Here is a 25,104-nt window from a genome sequence, read left to right on the forward strand (position 1 = left end):
CTTATCATCTCAAAGCAGTAATTGCGCCCAACCTTTTCAGTTATGTGCTGAATGTATTCTTCCTCTACAGCCCCCTCTAGTACCACGGAAGTTATTCCCTGATGTCTTAACAAATATCCTATCAGCCTATACCATCTTCTTGTCAGTGGTTTCCGTATGTTTATTTCCTCGCCAACTCTGAGGAGGAAACATCCTCATTTCTTACCTTGTCAGCCAACCTAATGTTCAACGTTATTCTGTAGCACCACATCTCAAAGCCTTCCATTCTCGTCTCTTCCGGTTTTTCTACAGTATATGTGTTGCTAACATACAATCATGCTCTAGAAACATACATTCTGTAAAATTTCTTCCTCGAATTAACACCTACGTTTGATATTAGTAAACTTCTCTTGGATGATAAGCCCTTTTTGGCGATGCTAGTTTGCTTTATATGTCCTTCTTCCTCCGTCCGTCATGAGTTGGCTTACTGCCTAGCTAACTGAATTTCTTAACTTCATCTACTTCGTGATCAAATATGATGTTGAGTTTCTAGTTGTTCTCTTCTCTGCTGCTTCTCATTACTTTCGTATTCCTTCGATTTACTCTCAATCCATATTCTGTACTCATTAGACACTTCATTCCATTCAGCACAACCTCTAATTCTTCTTCACTTTCACTGAGGATAGAAATGTCATCAGCGAATCTTATCATTGATATCTTTTCACTCTGAAATTTAATCCCACTCTTGGACGTTTATTTTTTGCGTCATTGCTTCTTCGATGTATAGAATGGAAAGGAGGGGCGAATGGCTGCATCTGTGTCTGACACACTCATGGTTCTTGCATTCTCCCCTTTGGCTCCTCTTGCTTTTGGTACATATTGTACACTATCCGTCTTTCGCTATATCGTATGCCTAATTTCCTCAGAATTTCGAACATCTTGCACCATTTAACATATCCGAACCCTTTTTGTAGGTCAACAAATTCTACGGACATGTCTTGATTATTCTTCAATCTTGCTTCCTCTATCAACGGCAACGTCATAACTGCCTTTTTGGTGCCTTTATCACTCCTAAAGCAAAACTGAACCACAATTATTTTTTCCATTCTTCTGCATATAATTATTTTCAGCATCTTGGATGTATGAGCTATTAAACTGATCGTGCGGTAAGTTTCGTACTTGTCGGCTATTGCTGTCTTCGTAACTGTGTGGATGACGTTTCTCCGGAATTCTGTATTGCCAAACTGACACATTCTACGCGCCAACGTGAATTGCCATTTTGTTACCACTTCCCCCAGTGATTTTTTGAAATTCTGATGGAATGTTATCTATTCTTGCTGCCTTATTTGATATTAAGTCTTCCAATACTCTTTTAAATTAGGATAGTAATACTAGATCCCTTGTGTCATCGCTGTTGACTCCAGTTTCATCTTCTATCACGTCATGAGACAAGCCTTCCCCTCGTAAAGACCTTCAATGCACTCTTTCCACCTATCCACTATCTCATCTGCATTTAACAGAGGAATTTCCTTGCATTCTTAATGTTTCCGTTCTTGATTTTAGTTACACTGAAGGTTGTTTTGACTTTTCTATGGGTTGAGTCCGTCCTTCTGACGGTCCTTTCTTTTTAGATTTCTTCAGATTTTCCAATCAGTCACTGTGTCTTAGTTTCCCCGCACATTCTGTTTATTTCGTTCCTTAGTGATTTGTACATCCGTATCCTCCTACAGAACTATCGAGTAACAGCCGCAGATTGCTGTTTACCATACCCGTCAGATCGTTTACTCGAATAGAGGAGGCGAGCGGTCCTTATACATCCCGGGGGCATTCCTGACTGTACTTCTGTCTCCTATCATCACTCGCCATTAAGGACAACGTACTGTTATCTGTTACTTAAAATGTTTTCAAACCACTCACACATCTGACAATTTATGTTAACAGTCTGGAATGTGGCACTATGTCAAATGCTTTGCAGACAACTAGGAATATGGTGTTCATCTGTTGCCCTTTATCCTCCGGTGAGGAGGATAAACAGCGGGAAAGGGGTGAGCCGATCATCACACGGGTGATGCTTTCTAAATCTGTGTTGATTTGTGGGTAAAAACGTATCTCACTCAAAGAAGTTTATGAAATTAGAACTTAAAATATGCTGATGAATTCAGCAGCGAACTACAATTAAGGATTTTCGTTGGTATTTTGCAGGTGACTTCTTGCACTCGCATTATACAGGACTATAACTGTTTACCAAAGTGGTGTGGTTGAAATCGAAACGAACAAAGTAATACAACCTCAAATTGACCTAAAAAGCCACCTAAGCTACATTGCATGACAGTCACGCAATACTTTGGCCAAAAATTTACCTCATAATACTATGAATATTAACACCATAAAATTAACAATTAAATGTGTTAATTTGTCTGGCTCGGAAAACTACTGTGCTCTTAGGGGTTATATTTAGATGGGACAGCAAGCGTGTTTCTGTATGACGTTCTTGGGTTTCCAAAAATATATTCAAATGTGTGTGAATCCCTAAGGGACCAAACTGCTAACGTCATCGGTCCCTGGATTTACACACTATTTCAACTAACTTATGCCCTCTGTGGCATTGTAGCGAGAAGGAAGCGACTCTGCCTCACTTCTCTGGTTTCGGTATTACTCTCATGGTGTCTTGCTGCTTCGGTAGACCCTCGTCGCACAGTGGTAGCTCTCAGACGCAAGGTTCAATGTCGGTTTGTGGTCATGCTGAAGAGGGGTGTGTCGGGATGCCAGTTGTTAAAGGTTAACAACGTTTTTTGTAATATATTCGTTTTAATGAAGAATATTTTGAAACACACGTCACAGAATTTCCAATATGGCGGCTCATGGCTACGCCGCTATATTGAACCCTTTTCAACACATTTATCACTTTCCATACTCCTGATAGACACTGCCCACGACACGTGGCGTTCACTGATAACTAATACCTTCACTTTAACTTGATATCTTGTTTAACAGCTGGAATATTTCCTCGTAACCGTTCTTTTGGAGCCGCCCCCGGTTGCTCGACCGTGAGTTTTGAGTGGCCTCGCCATGTCTTACGATCTGAGACACTGTTCCGAGACAAACGTCCGTTACAATGTCCACAAAGTGACGTCAGATCCGCCTGGCAACAGCGATCTAAAAGCCTATTGGCTGAAAGTTGTGATATATATAAGGGTAACAGGTGAATACCATATTCCTAATTGTCTGTAAAGCATATATATATATATATATATATATATATATATATATATATATATATATATATATATATATACAGGGTGGGTCACCTGACGTTACCGCTGGATATATTTCGTAAACCACATCAAATACTGACGAACCGATTCCTCAGACCGAACGTGAGGAGAGGTGCTAGTGTAATTGGTTAATACAAACCATAAAAAAATACACGGAAGTATGTTTTTTAACACAAACCTACGTTTTTTTAATGGAACCACGTTAGGTCTGTTAGCACATCTGAACATATAAACAAATACGTAAACAGTGCCGTTTGGTGCATTGTAAAATGTTAATTACATCCAGAGATATTGTATCCTTAAGTTGACGCTTGAAACCTCCGACGTTCAGTTGCGTGTTGTAACAAACACGGGCCACGGTCGGCGAGCAGCATCTGCAGGGACATGTTTACGATGACGACCGTGTTTACGAGTGTGGCTGTAGTGCACTGTTGTGGTTTGGTCTATCTGTCGCAGTGTCCGCATGTAGCGCTTGCTGATGTTGTTATTCTGCATTCATCTCCGCACACAGACCAACTGTAGTACACCGTGTTACCAGACGTCTGTGATAGCGTAGTGTTGTAGGAACTGTGACCATGGTGTATTCGAACTCTGATGATACTCATCTATGATGAGTGTCTACGAAATGCAGCTGAAGCCTGTAGGGTGTATGCAGAACGGTACCCGGACAGAGAGCATCCAACGTGCCGCACATTGCAAAACACCTATCGCCAACTGTATGCAACAGGTATGGTCGTAGCAAGCAAACGGGTCCGTAACAGGCCCGTTACAGGAGGAGCGGGTGCAGTTGGTATGTTAGCTGCTGTTGCCATGAACCCACACATGAGTACACGGGACATTGCGAGAGCCGGTGGACTGAGTCAAAGTAGTGTCATGCGCATACTGCATCGTCACCGCTTTCACCCGTTTCATGTGTCGCTACATCAGCAATTACATGGTGATGACTTTAATCATCGAGTGCAATTCTGTCTATGGGCATTAACAGAGAATGCGTTGCAGTTCTACCTGTTTACCGATGAAGCGGGTTTCACAAACCACGGGGCAGTGAATCTACGGAACATGCATTACTGGTCAGTGGACAATCCTCGCTGGCTCAGACAAGTAGGGCGACAGCGACCGTGGACTGTAAATGTATGGTGCGGAATCATTGGCGACCACCTCATTGGTCCTCACTTCATTGCAGGGGCCCAAACAGCTGCAACATACATCACATTTCTACAGAATGATCTGCGAACGTTGCTCGAAAATGTCCCTCTGGAAACGAGTCGACGTATGTGGTATCAGCATGATGGTGCACCTGCACATTCCGCAATTAACACTAGGCTGACCCTTGACGGGATGTTCGACGGGCGTTTCATAGGACGTGGAGGACGAATAAATTGGCCATCCCGTTCTCCTGATCTTACACCTCTGAACTTCTTTCTGTGGGGTACGTTAAAGGAGATTGTGTACCGTGATGTGCCTACAACCCCAGAGGATATGAAACAACGTATTGTGGCAGCCTGCGGCGACATTACACTAGATGTACTGCAGCTTGTACGACATTCATTAAGCCTGAGATTGCAATTGTGTGCAGCAAATGATGGCCACCACATTAAACATCTGTTGCCCTGACATGTCGGGACACACTCTTTTACGCTCCGTAATTGAAAACAGAAACTACGTGTGTGCGTGTACCTCACCCCTCATGGTAATGTACATGTGCGTCAGTGAAAAATACCAATGGAAAGGTGTTAGCATGTAGACGTAATGTGCTGTTCCAGTCTCTTCTGTACCTAAGGTCCATCACCGTTCCCTTTGAATCCCTACGTAATTCGGTGCTCTCCAATACACACGATCCAACAGCAGAGGAGTGCTACTCAAGCGTCAACTTTAGGTTACAATATCTCCGGATGTAATTAACATTTTACAATGCAACAAATGGCACTGATTATGTACTTGTTTATATGTTCAAAAAATGGTCCAAATTTCTCTGACCACTATGGGACTCAACTGCTGTGGTCATCAGTCCCCTAGAACTTAGAACTACTTAAAACCAACTAACCTAAGGACATAACACACAGCCATGCCCGAGGCAGGATTTCTAACCTGCGACCGTAGCAGTCGCACGGTTCCGGACTGCGCGCCTACAACCGCGAGACCACCACCGCCGGCTTATATGTTCAGATGTGCTAACAAAACTAACGGGGTTCCATTTAAAAAAACGTAGGTTTGTGTTAAACAACATACTTCCGTGCATTTTTAATGGTTTGTATGAACCAATTATGCTCGTTGCTGACGCATAATTGTCTGATGTACATGTAGCCTGGTTGCTATTGAGCATTCCCGAGCGCATAAATGTGGGTCATACTTAGCATAAACACGTGAATGGAATGCACGGATGCATCACAGCGTCAAATGCTTAAAATATCACGACTTACGGCCAAGCACTCTTTGAGCATTGTTAAGTTGTAGGCCGCTTGTACGCCCTTATGTATATACTGCTAGCTGTAACGTCACAGGTGCTCACTGTACCGCCGTATATTGGCTTATGTTAAATCGGCGTTTAATGTGCCCACTTCAACCTCGCGTTCGATGGATACCATACCGCGATGAGCTGCAGTACGCCGTAATCTATTAAGGGCGCTATATGTGATTTTTATTCGATGTCTTCTTTAATTACAGAATCCGAGGCGCCCTTAGACCGAGCCATGAATACCAATCTGATCGTGTGCCTTTGCAGCAGGCGACTTATCTTGCCCTACAACGGGTGAAGGAACGGTTAGTTTCTTTCCGTGCTCTTCGCCAGTGGTCTTAGTGCGATTCTTGCTTGTGTTCATTTCATTCACACGGTAAACGCTGTAGCCGTTGCCCCTGAACACATTGATTTGGAGACTCAGCTTATGTGGCACGTAATCGGTGTGAGTAGCTGGGAATCGACAAGATACCTTGCGAGTGTGGTCAGTCGTACGTGGGACGAATAGAAAAAACGCAGGAAGGAATATGACGGATTTTGTTTACGCTGGTTCGAGAAATTCGCTTTAGCAGAGCATGCTTTACGGAACGGTCACCAGATCAAATTTGACGAAACGGCTTCTCCGACGGCGTAATTAAAGAAGCCATCGAAATGAAAATCACCGATACTACCCTTAATACAGACGGCGGACGGCAGCTCACGGCGTCGTGGAATCCTGCGACTGCGAGGTGGCACATCGAAGGCCGAGGCAACGTGTGTCCACACACGGCGGTACCGTGAGCACCAGTGACTTCACAGTCGGTGGCTAGTATACATATGAGCCTATCAATCTCTTGACAATGACCTAGGAGTGCTCGGTTTGAAAGCTCATGGAATGTTAACCACTTGACGGGACTCGAAACCAGAGAATATTTTATTCAGTTGGAGGTTCTTCCAGGATTGATCGATCGCAAATGTCCAATACAAAAATTTTGTCCCTCGACTTTCCCTACACCCCCTGATACGTTGTAAACTGTTGTCCCTTACATCCTTCACACGAGATCACGCCTGTTTTTTGCAGTTGGTTGCTACTCTCCGCTGGGCGGGAGATTCATATGCTGTGTCGTCCCTACGAACAAATCCTCGTTTGATGCTCCATATAATTGTGATGCTGATCTTGTTCTTCCTCTTCTTCTTCACTTCATGTATTAGGGAAACTACCTGTTACACTAATCATCTCTAATATGGTCTTCATACATTTCTTCTTCCAGAGCCTTCATTATTTAGAATCTTGATAAGGAAAGTGTTTGCAATCATATTGCTTCCATTTTCTCCTATTATCCTTTATTTTCTCGTTTACGTTATATTTTCATAAACCTTTCCTTATATCATCATTTCTTTTGCGGCCATCCCTTGCGCATCCTTCCAGCCTTCTAAGAACTGCCATTATTTGAGCCTGTATTCTATTTTCTAAATATAAAACGTCTCAAAAATGAGTTCGACAACAAGTGCAAAATGGCTAAGCAGAGGACAAATGTAAGGATATAGAGGCTTATCTCACTAGGGGTAAGATAGATACCGCCTACAGGAAACTTAAAGAGACCTCTGGAGAAAAGAGAACTACCTGTATGAATATCAAGAGCTCAGACGGAAACCCAGTTTTAAACAAAGGAGGAAAAGCAGAAAGGTGGAAGGTGTATATAGTGGGTCTATACAAGGGCGATGTACTTGAGGACAATATTATGGAAATGGAAGGGGATGTAGATGAAGATGAAATGGGAGATATGATAACGCGTGAAGAGTTTGACAGAGCATTGAAAGACCTGAGTTGAAACAAGGACCCGGGAGTAGACATTCCATTATAACTACTGAGAACCTTGGGAGAGCCAGTCCTGACAGAACTCTACCATCTGGTGAGCAAAGATGTATGGAAAAAATGGCTCTGAGCACTATGGGACTTAACTTCTGATGACATCAGCCCCTAGAACTTAGAACTACTTAAACCTGACTAACCTAAGGACATCACACACATCCATGCCCGAGGCAGGATTCGAACTTGCGACCGTAGCGGTCGCGCGGTTCCAGACTGCAGCTTCTAGAACCGCTCGGAAGATGTATGAGGCAGGCGCAATCCCTCAGACCTCAAAAGAGTATAATAACTCCAATACGAAAGAAAGCAATTGTTGAGAGTTGTGAAAATTAACGAACTATTAGTTTAAGAAGTCACATCTGCAAAATACTGACGCGAATTTTTTGCAGACGAATGGAAAAACTGGTAGAAGCCGACCTCGGGGATGATCAGTTTGGATTCCGTAGAAATATTGGAACACGTGAGGTAATACTGACCCTACGACTTACCTTAGAACATAGATTAAGGAAAGGCAATGCTACGTTTCTAATATTTGTAGACTTAGATAAATCTTTTGACATTGTTGACTTGAATACTGTCTTTCAAATTCTGAAGGTGGCGAGGGTAAAATACAGGGAGCGAAAGGCTATATACAATTTATAATTTGTACAGAAACAAGATGGCAGTTATAAGAGTCGAGGGACATGAAAGGGAAGCAGTGGTTGGGAAGGAAGTGAGACAGGGTTGTAGCCTCTCCCCGATGTTATTCAATTTGTATATTGAGCAAGCAGCAAAGGAAACAAAATGAAAATTCAGAGTAGGTATTAAAATGCATGGAGAAGAAATAAAAACTTTCAGGTTCGCCGTTAACATTATAATTCTGTCAGAGGCAGCAAGGGACGTGGAAGAGGAGCTGAACGGAATGGACAGTGTCTTAAAAGGAGGATACAGGATGAAAAACAAAACGTGGGTAATGGAATTGAGTCGAATTAAGTCGGGTGATGCTGTGGGAATTAGATTAGGAAATGAGACACTAACGTAGTAAACGAGTTTTGCTATTTGGGGAGCAAAATAACAGACGATGGCCGAAGAAGGGAGGATATGAAATATAGTCTGGCAATCATAAGGAAAATGTTTCTGAAGATGAGAAATTTTTTAACATCGAGTATAGATTTGATTGTCAGGAAGTCGTTTCTGAAAGTATTTGTATGGAGTGTAGCCATGTATGGAAGTGAAACATGGACGATAAATAGTTTGCACAAGAAGAGAATAGAAGCTTTTGAAATGTCGTGCTACAGAAGAATGCTGAAGATTATATGGGTAGATCATATAACTAATGAGGAGGTACTGAATAGAGTTGGGGAGAAGAGGAGTTTGTGCAAAACTTGACTAGAAAGGTGGATCGATTGGTAGGATATGTTCTGAGGCATCAAGGGATCACATATTTAGTATTGAAGGGCAGCGTGGAGGGTAAAAATCGTAGAGGGAGAACAAGAGATGAGTACACCAAGCAGATTCAGAAGGATGTAGGCTGCAGTAGGTACTGGGAGATGAAGAGGCTTGCACATGATAGAGTAGCATGGAGAGCTGCATCAAACCAGTCTCAGGACTGAAGACCACACCAACAAAAACAAATATAATTTTATATGCGGATAACATAACTCTACTTACAAGGAACGTAGATCACTTTCAGGCGGGAGTGTATAAGTTGGAGCAGATATATGACGTTTCAGTGTAGACAACAGTAAGATCTAGAATAGTTATGAATAATAATATCTTGGAGCAAGTAAAAGGTCTTAAATATGCAGCATGCGACATCACGTATGAGTATAACCATGACGTTTAGCAAAAATTAAATAAAGTTACTTCCATGTGTGAAAACATTGTAAGACTTTTGCAGAATACTGTCACGAAAGAAATGAAGTTGAAGTGTCCTACAACAATAGCAGTACCATCCCTTACGTATGGAAGTGAAGTGCAGGCAATAAGAAGACAGTGTGACGTTTATGCCCCCTGTCATAGTATTGTGATATTGTTGCAGTGGGCTGCCGAAGCTGCTGGAAATGGACCTGAGCGGCAACCAACTGACGTCGGTGCCGGCGGACGCGTTCCCGCGATCGCTGCGGCTGCTGCGGCTGCACAAGAACCAGCTGGAGAGCTTGCCTGCCGCGTGGCCCGCAGCGCTGGAGGAGCTGGACCTCAGCGACAACATGCTGCGGCGAGCGGACGCGGCCGCCCTGGACCGGCTGCCGGCGCTGCGGGAGCTGCGCCTCGAGGGAAACCCCTGGCACTGCGCGTGCGACGCCACCGGCGACCTGGCCGCGCTCGTCGCCCGCCGCAACTTCCTGGAGGACATGGAGGACCCCATGGTGTGCGCCTCGCCGCCAGACCTCAGGGACTCGCAGCTGCTGCACGTTCTGCGCTACTGCTACATCGACCCCAGCGCCACAGCCGTCTCCACCACGTCAGCCACACTGCTCGGTCGTGTACCGACAGGTATCCGAGAGACGAGTGCAAGACCTTCTGCAGCGGCTGCCAACTTTTCAGTGACACTCGCTACCGTCACGAATACAACGGACGCCCCTTTCAATCCGGCGTACAACCACGCGCAGGACACGCTCGCCTTCAGTTTCATCCTCCTCGTGTCGATCAGCCTCGCTGTAGTGGCCGTCATCCTGATACGCAAGATCTACGTCCTGTGCCGCGAGAAACGCTTCTGCGTCAGGCACGACGCGGAGAAGCTGACGTCAGAAGACGATGAGTCAGTAGTCTAGCACCATTATCCATAGAGCCGCCATGGTGCCGCTCATTGCCGCATGAGAAGAACAAACCACTTGTTCATATCTTTGTTCTGTGTTGTTATTGAAAATCTGTCTCCTGCACGCAGCGTCAATGAAACGATACAGCACAGAAATTTGACACAAGAACCTAAACAACAAAATTGTGTTTTATATTTCAGGCATTAAAGCGAAGTAGATCCTCCGCAATGGGCTTTACTCCGACCTAATTGCAGTCGTTAACTAGTCTGCAACTCGATAGTATCAGATTCTTCTTAACCCGTTCTCCATAGAATGGAACTGAAGTTCCTGCTAAACAGTGGAAGTAATTTTTCAATGGCAGTGAAAATTGTGGTGCATTCTTTTTGCTGATCCGCAGTATAGAGACCTCCATAGATTGCAGCAGCCTGTCTAATGCCGATTGTAGAAAGAGGATACGAACGCCGTCAACTATGGAAGATACTGAATGAAATATTTTCTATTCTTTTTACACTTAACGACAAATAAACTGTGGGCTACTTCCTTCAAACTATACAACTGCAGGCGAAAGGTCTCGTGTGAGTTTTGCTGTTGGTAGAATAATGAATTTCTCGTACAAACAGATGTTTCAGGTGCAAAAATGATAAATAACGTGACGTTTCTATATGTGACATTCATTAAAAATGGCAGACCATTAAACTGTTACCGTTAGAAATAAACCATTCTCTTTGCAGTAAAGTGGTAAATGTTTCCACGGAATGAAGGAGATTTTCTTTCATAAACAATTAATTAATTAGTCAATATCTGTTTGTTGTACTCTTCTTTGAACACATGTGACCTGTGAATAATGAGATAGTCATACAAACAGTTGACATTTATCTGCTAACAGTACCGTGACAATGGTACATCATTCAAAAAAGCCAGCTATTGAGATGTTTAGTATGTTGTAGTACTTCTCGTGATTAAAACCGAATGCAGACATTTATGACGTGTGTTATAACACTTAGAATATCATCTCTGGTACTGAAATTAGAAGGAGAGAGTTGGAAAATAACGTGAGCAGTTGTTACCGTAGTCTTAAATTTTTATGTATTCTGAGATGGAAGGCTCGTGAATTATCAGCATATGTAAGACTGAGTGTAAATAAAGATTTTCCTATTTATAGTAAAAGAGATGTTTTATTTCAGTAAACTTTCAATCAATTACAGAATTTTTATCTACGTGTGAATATTTATTTAGATAGTGAAAACTGTGAATTTCAACCAGTCCACTCCATGCTTTATTTGTTCGCGCTTTTCCATATTTTTCTTGCATAATTCCGCAGCTCTGCACATTTAAATTCTACACAACTGAACGGCCTTCAGACCGGCGCAGCGAGTTTGCACACAACTGACTGACACAAATAAGGCTTCCGCGACTTGATGTCTAAGATGCTGGTGAGTTTTCCGGGTTTTATGACGGTAATCTAAGGAAATTTTCGCGCTTCCATACGTTCCGTCCAGAGCTGTGGAAGTCATTTCGGATTAACTCATGGCGATGGCTGTCTCAGTCGACAAGGCCCCACCACCATGAGCACCTCCGATGATTTCCGGCTCTGCTCTGCACGAATCGACAGGGCCAGAAAAGTTTTTAAGACCAACGACATACAACCCGGAAGATTCACCAGCAGCTGTTTGACACCCACTGTTGTTTCCATTGTGTCCTGAGCCCCGTTATAGAGTGTACCCATTGTAAATGGCCGTAGCAGTGATCCCAGTGAACAGCAATAAAATATAATGTATAACAGACAGAGATTTAGGAACCAGGTTTTAAGTTGTAAGACATTTCCAGGGGCAGATGTGGACTCTGACCACAATCTATTGGTTATGACCTGTAGATTAAAACTGAAGAAACTGCAAAAATGTGGGAAATTAAGGAGATGGGACCTGGATAAACTGAAAGAACCAGAGGTTGTACAGAGTTTCAGGGAGAGCATAAGGGAACAATTGACAGGAATAGGGGCAAGAAATACAGTAGAAGAAGAATGGGTAGCTCTGAGGGATGAAGTAGTGAAGGCAGCAGAGGACAAAATAGGTAAAAAGACGAGGGCTGCTAGAAATCCTTGGGTAACAGAAGAAATATTGAATTTAATTGATGAAAGGAGAAAATATAAAAATGCAGTAAATGAAGCAGGCAAAAAGGAATACAGACGTCTCAAAAATGAGATCGACAGGAAATGCAAAATGGTTAAACAGGGATGGCTAGAGGACAAATGTAAGGATGTAGAAGCTTATCTCACTAGGGGTAAGATAGATACTGCCTACAGGAAAATTAAAGAGACCTTTGGAGAGAAGAGAACCACGTGTATGAATATCAAGAGCTCAGATGGCAACCCAGTTCTATGCAAAGAAGGGAAGGCAGAAAGGTGGAAGGAGTATATAGAAGGTTTATACAAGGGTGATGTACTTGAGGACAATATTATGGAAATGGAAGAGGATGTAGATGAAGGCGAAATGGGAGATACGATACTGCGTAAAGAGTTTGACAGAGCAATGAAAGACCTGAGTCGAAACAAGGCCCCCGGAGTAGACAACATTCCATTAGAACTACTGACGGCCTTGGGAGAGCCAGTCATGACAAAACTCTACCAGGTGGTGAGCAAGATGTATGAGACAGGCGAAATACCATCAGACTTCAAGAAGAATATAATAATTACAATCCCAAAGAAAGCAGGTGCTGACAGATGTGAAAATTACCGAACTATCAGTTTAATAAATCACAGCTGCAAAATACTAACGCGAATTCTTTACAGACGAATGGAAAAACTGGTAGATGCGGACCTCGGGGAGGATCAGTTTGGATTCCGTCGAAATGTTGGAACACGTGAGGCAATACTGACCTTACGACTTATCTTAGAAGAAAGATTAAGAAAAGGTAAACCTACGTTTCTAGCATTTGTAGACCTAGAGAAAGCTTTTGACAATGTTGACTGGAATACTCTTTTTCAAATTCTAAAGGTGGCAGGGGTAAAATACAGGGAGCGAAAGGCTATTTACTATTCGTACAGAAACCAGATGGCAGTCATAAGAGTCGAGGGGCATGAAAGGGAAGCAGTGGTTGGGAAAGGAGTGAGACAGGGTTGTAGCCTCTCCCCGATGTTATTCAATCTGTATATTGAGCAAGCAGTAAAGGAAACGAAAGAAAAATTTGGAGTAGGTATTAAAATTCATGGAGACGAAGTAAAAACTTTGAAGTTCGCCGAAGACATTGTAATTCTGTCAGAGACGGCAAAGGACTTGGAAGAGCAGTTGAACGGAATGGACAGTGTCTTGAAAGGAGGATATAAGATGAACATCAACAAAAGCAAAACGAGGATAATGGAATGTAGTCAAATTAAATCGGGTGATGCTGAGGGAATTAGATTAGGAAATGAGACACTTAAAGTAGTAAAGGAGTTTTGCTATTTAGGAAGTAAAATAACTGATGATGGTCGAAGTAGAGAGGATATAAAATGTAGACTGGCAATGTCAAGGAAAGCGTTTCTGAAGAAGAGAAATTTGTTAACATCGAATATAGATTTAAGTGTCAGGAAATCATTTCTGAAAATATTTGTTTGGAGTGTAGCCATGTATGGAAGTGAAACATGGACGATAACTAGTTTGGACAAGAAGAGAATAGAAGCTTTCGAAATGTGGTGCTACAGAAGAATACTGAAGATAAGGTGGATAGATCACGTAACTAATGAGGGGGTATTGAATAGGATTGGGGAGAAGAGAAGTTTGTGGCACAACTTGACTAGAAGAAGGGATCGGTTGGTAGGACATGTTTTGAGGCATCAAGGGATCACAAATTTAGCATTGGAGGGCAGTGGGGAGGGTAAAAATCGTAGAGGGAGACCGAGAGATGAGTACACTAAGCAGATTCAGAAGGATGTAGGTTGTAGTAGGTACTGGGAGATGAAGCAGCTTGCACAGGATAGAGTAGCATAGAGAGCTGCATCAAACCAGTCTCAGGACTGAAGACAACAACAACAAAAACAACATATAACAGCATTTATCGCATAAAAACACTTTCATTTAAAAGTGGCACACGGTTTCGACCCGAGGTCGATCATCCTCGGACCATGCTCCAGTGACGACGTATAGATACGATGGCACGAAATGGGGGTACCACCTACTGATGGAAGCAGTCAACAACATTGTGTGGTATTCGTAGTTTCTGCTGCAAGCCAACGTCTCCACATGTCGTCGCCGGAGTATGGTCTGAATATGATCCCCATCTGGTTGAAACCGGTCACCACTTATAAATAAAAGTGTTTTTATGCGACCAAGATTATTTTATACAATATTTTATAACCGAATCCATTGTTTATCCTACACTGGACACACCGTCATTGGAACAAATAGAACATTTGTCTTTGGCATGAACATTAACACGGTAGTCTCTTGCTTTGCCATTAGGGGCTCCTGGAGTATCGGTTACGTTTGGCAGTTTTATAGTATTATAAAATATATTGAGAATAAGTTCCAGACAGTGAAGTGACATTGCACTAACTTCTTGTCAGTCTCTGACGTGAAAAGATGGTACAGGTGATTGCCAGAATTTATTTGGCCTTAGGGCTTTCTTTGCGCACTCAGAAAGAAAAGATGGAGCATACTAAGTCAATTGAGAATAAACAAGTCAAATAATTATCGCAACTGCCTATGGAAGGACACTCACTCGTTTGTTATACTTCTGCAAATGGTTACAACTACAGTCAAGAAAATGGGCAGTCATTTCATAGACAATGCGGCCAGTAATTCACTATAGTGATTCAGTTTGCAGAAATCAAAAATCCAGAAAACAAAGAGTAAATAATTTTAAATAGTGAAGTGAGATGATGAAAATATACTATATCAGAGAGAGAACATACACTCCAACTATTTTGCACGATAAAAATCAAATTTCAGTATGTTGACTAACATACTGAAATTATCCACATTACAATATTTTACACAATAGTACTGATATTCTAGGCGCTTCGTTCCATTTTTTCGGTGGACGCTAAGGTGAGCGCCGAAAGTTTCGTGGACGCTGATTCGATGCAGATCTGATTGCGTCTGGATGTGTTTGCGGAAACATTGGTGGAAGCTGCCATTTTACGCAGCTATAAAGTCACGAGAAGGAGAACTGAAACTGAGTAGCGGAGTGGCCCTCGAGACCGAAATCGCGCATTCTTTTCTTGCATTCTTGCAGGAGTGCTTAGCGTATGAACTACGCAGGAGAGTTTTTTTCTTGTTTGGCAAGTAGGAAAGTGGAATTTAGTAAGAGCACTGTCCACGAAAGGTAAGGTTTCGAATCGTGTGTTGGTCTGGAACACGGTTTTAATTTGTCAAGGAGTATTTTAAAAACGAAAAAATATGAAAATTAAAAGAAAATGGTAGGACTGTGACAGGTAAAGTAACAGATGCATCACTGTTATAAAAACTATACTTTAGTACCGTTATCAGGAGTTCGCACCGAAAAATGTACTGCGGGAAAGAGGAAATGCAGTTGGTCAAGCATTGTACTGTATTATAAATTCATCATTAATCAGTTTTTAATTACTCTGCTATTTTCAATAATATAGCAAAACGCAAGGCATCAGAATTGAAGCGGTATGAAGATCACATTCAAGAAATGTAAAACTGGCATGAAATAAGACAGTCAGTCAGGCTCCAGCTCTCGGCTGATATACAGCTACAGAGCCTCAAGTTTTTGCGTGTGTGTTCCTGTGTTTAAGAGGCTTACACTTGTGTTTTTAAGCGTAAATTTATTCAGTCTGTAGCGCAATAGTTGGTCACTAAACAGCCAGCTACGTTGCTGATTAACGCATCAGCGTCCATTGGTGACACATCAAGAGGGTAGCAAAATGCGTATCTAGAATTGTCTGCTTCTATAGTTCACTTCTTCAGTCAGTCTTGCTGGTATGGATAGGGTGTGTCCATGCTGTGTGCGGACGCAGGTTGAGCTAACCGCAGTTCACCAACAGCTGACTATGCTTTCGGCTACGGTTGGTTACATTCACGCTGCTGCCTTGGGGCACAGCGATGACGGAGAATCTGGAGCGTCGCCTGGGAACCTCAGATGTCGCTTGTATTGCCCACGGTTCTGCTTCAGAGGCACCTCCTAGTACATCCGACGCGGTGTATCCGTCCTCACGGCAAGGCGAGTGGCCGGTAATAACGCATTCGCGTCACTCGAGGCTGTAATATCTCTTTGTATTCGATGAATTATTCTGATACAATTCTACCCTTGAATGACGTTTACAAATTTTCTATCTTCATACTCGCAGAATCCATGAGCAAAATAGTTTCATACAATAGCTATGCCATGAGCGCATAATTATTCTTTGGAGTACTCTCTCTGGTGGTTGTTAGATAAAGGGCTTCCGAGATTGTCTTCGTGCTGATTAGTCTGAGTTTTTTGTTTGAAGAATGGTAATCTGATTAATGAGATTTATGACCGAAGATAACTGGTACGAAATTGTACAATTAAAAGGGAAACATATATATTGTTCCTTCAAACAAAAGGTGTGTATTTAACATTTGATAATTAATGATATTCATCGATATATTGCTAGTTGTTAATCAGAAGGGAACTTCCGAAAGACTGGATACGAACCTGCATTTAATAATCGAAGAGCTCCATTACTTCTTCGGAAGGTTAAACTTCATCAAAGCCAAATATCCGCTTGATCTGAGATTTCCCGACTGATTATACAACGCTCCCAAAATTACGAGGCATTTTATTTGTACAGATTAGCAGACTGCCGCAAAGCACGAGCCTGCAGAGAAGACGAATCATCGCCTGATTTCATTCTAACAAGTAAAATTTCAGAATTATTTTGAGTGACTGAGCTATGACTGTGTTTCTTATCATGAATGATTGATAGCTCGAACGAATTGGGAACTACATAGATAGGAGGAAAAATTACAAGGCGGGGGTCAATGTGGAGATAGGCCGGCTCGCCTCTCCCCTTCACCTTACGACTGGACAGGTGGCCGCTCCTTCAGCAGGTTCAAGGAGGGGAGGGATTTACTGATTATTGGGAGTTCTAATGTTAGATGCTCTATGGGGTCCTTTAGGCAGATAGCGTACAGGGCTTAAACGGAAGCCAACTCGATATGTCTGCCGGGTAGCCTCATCCCAGATGTGGAGGTGTGCAGTCTTCCGCATGTTGTGGCTCACATCGGAACCAACGACGCCTGCACCATGGGTTCTGAGGCGATCCTCAGATCTACGGGTGGCTGGCGGCGGTGGTGAAGACTGTTGGCCTCACGCGCGGAGTGCACGCAGAGCTTCGAAATATCAGCAGCTTTCCCAGAGATCATCGGAGTATTTGGTTTGGAGTCGAGTGGATGTTCTCAACTAAAGCCTTCGTCACACTGTGGCGGCCTTGTCTTCATGTCTTCAGATTTGAGACCTGCGTTATCGGTCAGGTCAGGGGTCCACAACACAATGGGCGCAGCTAGACGGGAAGCAGAGTACTTGTGGAGAGCGTATGAGGGGTTTTTAGGCTAGGCACTGCTTTGAGGTGGTCTGATGAACACTCGCAGGCCTATTTGCGGCAAGTGAACTCAAACGGGGCTCAGAATAAAGACACTTCGACTGTCATAATTTTATCAGTAAATTGTGGACATAGTTGTAGTTAAGTTCCCGAATTTACTGCCCTCCAGGAAACTACTTGAGCTCAAATTAATCTTGTGACCGAGAGCTGACTGAAACCCGAACTGAGATATTTAGCGAGTCGTGGAACTTGTGTCGGAAACACAGATTAGAGGCCATAGAATATTGTTCTGTTGAGGTCAATGTTTACTGTCAACTGCCGCATATAGGCTGGGATGTCTATGGATTCATTGCGGGAGGTAGAAGCAAACAATCATGCGAAATACTTTTGAACATTTTTGCTGAAAATTGTCTTTAGCAGCTATACGGCAACACACACACAATGGATATCTCTTAGAACTTGTAGCTACAAATAGTCCCGACATTATCAACAATGTCGGTACAGAAACTGGGATTAGCTATCATGTTGTCGTTATAGGAACTATGATTATGTAACTTAATCGATCAGTCAACAAGCTTAGGAGAGTGTTTCTGCTAAATAGAGCAGATCAGCAGTTATTAGCATCCCACTTAGTCAGTGAATTGGCATCAGTTGATGAATGGAAAAGACCCACAATGGTTTAATCACGAAATTCGACGAAGCTGAGGAAGCAGAGGCTGTTGCACTCTCGGTTCATAAGGGAATGCACAGATGGTGACACACGAAGGTTAGTAGAGATTCGCGCGTCTGTGAAAAGACATATGCGCGAAGCGTACAATTACCACCGCCACAGAAAAAGATGTGGCAGAGAACTCGAGAAAATTCTTGTCTTATGTAAAATCGCTAAGCAGATCTACGGGGTTCCATTCACTCCCTTGTTGACCAGTGTGGTGTGGCAGCTGAATATCGCAAAATGAAAGCCTAAATTCTAAATTTCACATTCAGAAAATCGTTCACACAGGAGGATCCTACAAACATACCATCATTTGATAATTGGATGTCATATTCATAAGCATACAAGGCATAGAGAAACAGCTGAGAGTTTTGAAAGCAAATAAATCAAGTCCGGATGGAAGCCCAGTTCTATTTTACAAAGATTACTCCGCGGCATTAACTCTCTACCTAACTTGCATTTATCATGAATCTCTCGTCCAACACAAAGTCCCGAGCGATTGGAGAAAAACACAGATAACTCCCGATTATAAGTAGGGTAAAAGAGCGGACCCGCAAAATTACAGACAATATCCGTAACTTCTCTTTGCTCCAGAACCATTAAGATATTGTCAGTTCGAATATAATAAACTTTCTTCAGACTGAGAATCTTATCACCACGAATCAGCATCGTTTCCGAAAGTATAGCTCGAGTGAAACTCAGCTTGCCCTTTTCTCACATGACATACCGCGAACAATGGATGAAGGGAAACAGATAGTTTACATATTTCTAGATTTGCGGAAAGCGTTTGACACGATGCCCCATTGCAGGTTGTTAAAAGAGGTACGAGCTTATGGAATAGTTTCACAGACATATGAGTGGATCGAAGACTTCTTAAACAACAGACCCCAGTATTTTTCCCTCGACGATGAGTGTTCATCGGAGACAAAGGTATCGACAGAAGTGCTCCAGGGCAGTGTGATAGGACCACTATTATTCTATATATACGTAAATGATTTAGCGGTCAGAATGGGCAGCAATCTGTGATTGTTTGCTGATTACGCTGTGATGTACAGTAAGGTGTCAAAGTTGAATGACTTCAGGAAGGTAGAAGACAGACAAAATTTCCAGTTGGTGTGATGAATGACAGCTAGTCTTAAATGTGAAGAAATGTAAGTCAGTGCGAATGATTAGGAATATCAGGCCAGTAACAATCGCATACAGAATTACTAGTGTCCTGCTTTAGACAGTAAAGTCGTTTAAATATTGGATGCAACGTTGCAAAGCAATATGAGGTGGAACGAACATGTCAGAACTGTGGTAGGGAAGGTGAATGGTCGACTTCGGTTTATCGGGAGAATTTTAGGAAAGAGTAGTTCATCTGTTAAGGAGAATGAATTTAGGACGCTGGTGCGACATATTCTTGAGTACTGCACGAGTGTTTGGGATCAGTGCCAGAACGGATTGTAGGAAGACATCGAAGCAATTCAGAGACAGGCTGCTAGATTTGTTACCGGTGGGTTCGAACAATATGTTAGTGTTACGGAGATGTTTCGCGATCTCAAATGGGTATCCCTGGAGAGAAGACAACTTTCTTTTAGAGAAAAACTATTGAGAAAATTTAGAGAACCGGTGTATAAAGCTGACTGCCTCACGATTCTATTCCCGGCAACATATACTGCTAGTAAGTACCACGAAGTAAAATACGAGAAATTAGGGAACAATCGGAGCCATATAGATAGTCGTTTTTCCCTCGTTCTATTTGCGAGCGGAAGAGGAAAGGAAAAGACAAATATTAGTACAAGGTGCCCTCCGCCACGCACCGTTCGGTGGCTTGCAGAGTATATATAGTATTCCACGACATGCCTACGAAAACAAGTGGCCTGGAGATCAGAACACATGCACAAAGCAGACGTTGCAGTTGAAAATTACTTGCTTGTGAGAAAGTGATGTCATTGGTGAAAGAAGGAGCAACGAAAACTGTCACGCGTCAGGATTCGACAACAACGGAATCGCGGCCTGACGAGTCTGTAGTTCATCGTTCAGCGCCGCGATATTTCCGGTCCCACGATTTCAATGCGAATATGGATTCGGCGGGTTGAAGAGGACCGTACTCAACGCAGCTCCAGAGCGACGCCACACGACTAGCGCCCAAGAAGACAGACATACTGTTCGTACAATCATTTATGTCATGTACATTTAGGCAGGGAATGAACTTGTTTACAGGAAGCAAATTACTCACTCTTACAGTGCGGCGTACAGAGCACCATGAATTGCCAACGAGTCCACCACTGTTGCAGCTTCTCTTGAAATGGCAACAGAAAGACGCCGACAATAGTGAGCACAACAACAATACTGGACAAAGCTGTCCTGACTAGTTCAAACGTCACAGTGGACGAATCAGTGTGTACAAGCTACGACAAAACCAAACGTTGCCAGGCTGTATTCGGGCCCAGCACTTCGTGTGATGGTATGGAATGCCATAGGGTGCACGACACTGTCACCTCCAGTGTGCATAACTGCTTTTACATTTTGAAAGTGTTAAGGCCGGTCACTATGCCCTGTCGTCGAGGGATCTGTAACGTTGACTTTCAACAAAACAACGCCATTACTGTGTTATCCTATTCCGATGTAGAGGGTGATCGACTGTTTCCACGTCCAGCACGTTGCCTACGTCTCTCATTGCTGCCAGACTGGCATGCCACTACACGACAGCTATTTTGATTGGCGTTGCCACAGCGTGGAATGACAGCAGCATGACGTCTGTAATTCAAGGTGAGTTCGACACGCTGCCCAACAGAGTCAGTCCTGTTGCTGCTGCCAGGCTGGACTGAGACAGCCCGCTACGAATTTTTCTCTAGTTCCAACGTGTCCATCTCAAAATAACTCATGCATCCATCGTCCGAATAATTTATTAGACATGTGCCAATCTCTAACTGTCTCAACAGTTTTTACTCTGTACGGCTCCCTCTAGTACCATTACCTGATGTCGTAACATGTCCTGTCATCCAGCCATTCCTTGTCAGTATTTTCCATACGTTCCTTTACTCGCCGATACCGTGAGGACTTCTCACTCATTATATTTTCAGTCTACCTAATTTTCAAAATCCTTCTACAGCACCACACCTTAGACTCCTCGATTCTCTTCCTTTCCAGGTTTCCCATAGTCCATGATTCAGTACAATACAATACTCTACTCCAAATGTACCTTAAGAAGTTATTTCCTCAAATTAAGGCCGATGTTTGATATTTATTTTTAACACTAGTAGGTTTCTTTCGCCCACGGGTGCCCTCTCCGCCGGTGCTATACACATTTCTTGTCCCACGTTGCTTCATTTGTAATGTATTAACCTGCTTGCAAGGTAGCGTAAATCCATCATTGCACTACTTTGTGACCCTTTGTCTTGATGTTGAGGACATTGCTGAACTCATGTATTCTATTTCTAATTATTTTCTTCTATCTTTAGTTTACTCTCAATCAACGTTTCGAACTCATTAGAACCACTGAGTCGCTGAACTCATTTCTGCCATTCGTCATAGCTTTCTTCTTCGGCTAACGCTCAATAAGTATTCTGTACTCTTTAAAACGTTGATTCTTCTCAAGAGATTCTGTGCCTTCTCTTCGCTTTTGCTAAGGAAAGGGATGCCATCACCAAATCTTATCATTGTTATCTTTTCACTATGGATTTTAACCCTACACTTTAAACTTCATTTTGTTTCCGTCATTGCTTCTTCGAAGTATGGAGCTATTAGTAGAGTTGAAAGTGTATCCCAACCTTACACCCTTTCATTTCTGACCATTTCTATTCTGGCCTTAAGATCTTATTGTCCTGTCTTGGTTTTTTACGTATCATGCGAGCATCCTCTAACAGATCATCATTGGATGACATATTCTCGCCCTTTCCTGACATACTGTCTTCGAGGCTGCGTGGATGGCATTTTTCTGAAACTCTAATAGAATATCTCCGGTTTGATAGATTCTACTTATCAACTTGAACAATCATGTAATTGCCTCTTCCTCCAGAGATATTTTAAATTCCAAAAGAATGTTATTTATCTCTTCTACCTTATTTAATCACTAGTCTACCAAAACCCTGTTAAACTCTGACTCGTACCGGATATCCTACGTCTTCCACACCGATTCCTTTTCTTCTCCTATGAAGCCCTCAGGTACTTTTTCCTCATACTGGCCTTCAATGTACTCTTTCCAACTGTCTGTTCTCCCATCTAGGTTTAACCATGGAATTATTATTTCATCACAGTGTTATGTCCTAGATAGGTTCTTTGGGCTTTTGTACTTGCTGAATCCGTCCTTACATGACCATTTCGTTTTCGATTTCTTCAGATTTTTTCCTGCAGTAATTTCACATTGGCTCCCGGCGCGTCCCATTTCTTTCAATCCCAAATAATTTGTAATGCAGTTTTCCTGTCTTCCCCAGAACATTTTTGGTATTTCTCCTGTCACTCATGGTTTCTTCACAGCTACGTTCCGTGCACCTATGTTCGTCTGCCCAACTTCCATGATTGCCCTTTCTTGGGAAATCCATTCCTACTGTGGTATTCATTATCGCCGGCCGCAATGGCCGAGTGGTTCTAGGCGCTACAGCCTGGAACCGCGCGACAGCTACGGTCGCAGGTTCGAATTCTGCCTCGGGCATATATGTGTGTAATGTCCTTCGGTTAGTTAGGTTTAAGTAGTTCTAGGTTCTAGGGGTCTGATGACCTCAGAAGTTAAGTCCCATAGTGCTCAGAGCAATCTGAACTATTTATTCATTGTCACAGTATCAACAATCTAAATCATTCCTCCATACGTCACTATTCCACTTCATTCCGAATTGATTATTCACGACTGTTCTCTTCAACTTCATTACTGAATTTTGATCCATGTACCTGCTCCTTGTTAGGCCATACAGTCTAAAATCTGATTTACAAATCTCTGTCTGCGTGTGACGTAAACCAGGTGGACTCTTTCCGTGTCTAAAAAGTTGTAGCAACTTTCATGTCCACTTGTTGACGTAATGCCCTATGGCTTCCGTCCCGGATTCTTCGGTCGACGTTTTTCCGATTATACGAATGGCTGGCATTGTCAATGCTTGACCCTCCGTTGCTGAAGGCGGAGTGTCTGCTCACGAAATGTCAGCAAAATTATAAAAGAAACGTCGGCCGTAGAACCCAAAACAGAAGGCAACATGCAATATGCCTCCCCGTGTCCCCTAGCCTTTTCCAAGTATACCTCCTCCTCTTATGATTTTTGAATTATACATTCGCTATTACTGGCTGAAATTTATTGCAGTACATTCTCTTGCTCCCCTCCCATTCAATATCAACCCCCCATTCTTCCGTAACTTATTGTTCTATTAATTCCCCTACTACTGCGTTCCAGTCCTCCATAAGTATTAGACTGAGATCTTTTTGCATATAGAATTACCCTTCTAGCATCCTCACTTAATTACTCTTCCTCTTCAGCACCTGCTTTTGAAGCCGGAATATATACCAGAACTATGATTCTGATGTCAGAAATTCTGTTACAGATCCGTTCACCGTACGTCACACACTTACCTGCATTCCTCTTCATAATGAACCCTATTCGCGTTATACTATTTTCTGCTACATTGATGTTATCCTACATTCATCTGATCAGAAATCATTATTTTGATTCCTTTTCTTATCAGAGACTCCCACTGTATGTAGATCTAGCTTTTACATCTTCCTTTTCTGGTTTTATAGTTTTCCTACCGCATTATTTGAGTCGTAGGAGATTACCTTTTCGTTGATTAGTCTTTTTCTCATGGTTAGCTATCTTTGGAGGTCTCCATCCTGAGATCTGAATGACGGATTAGTCAAAAATCTTTTGCCAATGAAGAAATAATGCAATAACAGGCCATATTTATGTTGACACATACATTGTGTCTTTTATGCAGTAATTAACATCGCCCTCTGAGTCTTTATGTCGTTGTTCACTGCTGATTATTCCAACTTTCAGGGACAAGAGTATTCCATGTATGACGTCTTCGGGAAGGCCACTGGCAGAACGAGGTTGAATCTTTATACCAAAAATGTTCGGTCAAAACTGCTGATGACTTTCATTGAAATTTAAGCAGGGGCTCATTTCACCCGAGACCTAGGTAATTTTCATTATTTGTTGAACGTGCTGCCCCTACAGTATACACTGCCGGAAAAAATATTATTACAACTGGAAGGCGACGTAGAGCTAAAGCCGATGACGGCATATGGCGCCTTGTGGATAGTAGATGTACTGATAATTGTTTCAACGTCGTCCGCCACCAGATAGTGCTGTGGCATACCTGCAAGACCGCCATTTGTGTCTTCAATAAAGAATGCTTACAGCCAGAGAGGGCTCAGTGTGTGCAAAAGTTTGAAGCAATCAGATAACGGCGCCACATAGAGGCAATCGTGCTTCCTACAGCAAACTGAGAGAGTTTCAAAGGGATCAAATTGTGGTCTTCCGAGTGGCGGAATGACCCTTATGACGAATTACCACACAAGTTGCGCTACGATGCTGCTATAAGTAGGTCCGTGAAAGCACTCACACTCGTAGAAGAGGCTCTGGACACGCATGCAGTACAGACATCCAACAGGACAGTCGTATTAT

The 25,104-nt window shown here is 42.7% G+C and overlaps 1 protein-coding gene across 1 annotated transcript in view; it reads left to right on the forward strand.

Moving 5' to 3' along the window:
- The window catches only part of LOC126351101 (vasorin-like), a 75,394-nt gene extending 63,931 nt beyond the window's left edge, over positions 1 to 11,463 (forward strand). Inside the window, exon 4 of the mRNA XM_050002574.1 lies at positions 9,579 to 11,463. Coding sequence (XP_049858531.1) covers positions 9,579 to 10,311 — 733 coding nt within the window. The 3' untranslated portion in view covers positions 10,312 to 11,463. The remainder of the gene's footprint in view (positions 1 to 9,578) is intronic.
- Positions 11,464 to 25,104: the final 13,641 nt, after the last annotated feature.

Source organism: Schistocerca gregaria, chromosome 1, assembly GCF_023897955.1.
Source record: "Schistocerca gregaria isolate iqSchGreg1 chromosome 1, iqSchGreg1.2, whole genome shotgun sequence".
Classification (NCBI taxonomy): domain Eukaryota; kingdom Metazoa; phylum Arthropoda; class Insecta; order Orthoptera; family Acrididae; genus Schistocerca; species Schistocerca gregaria.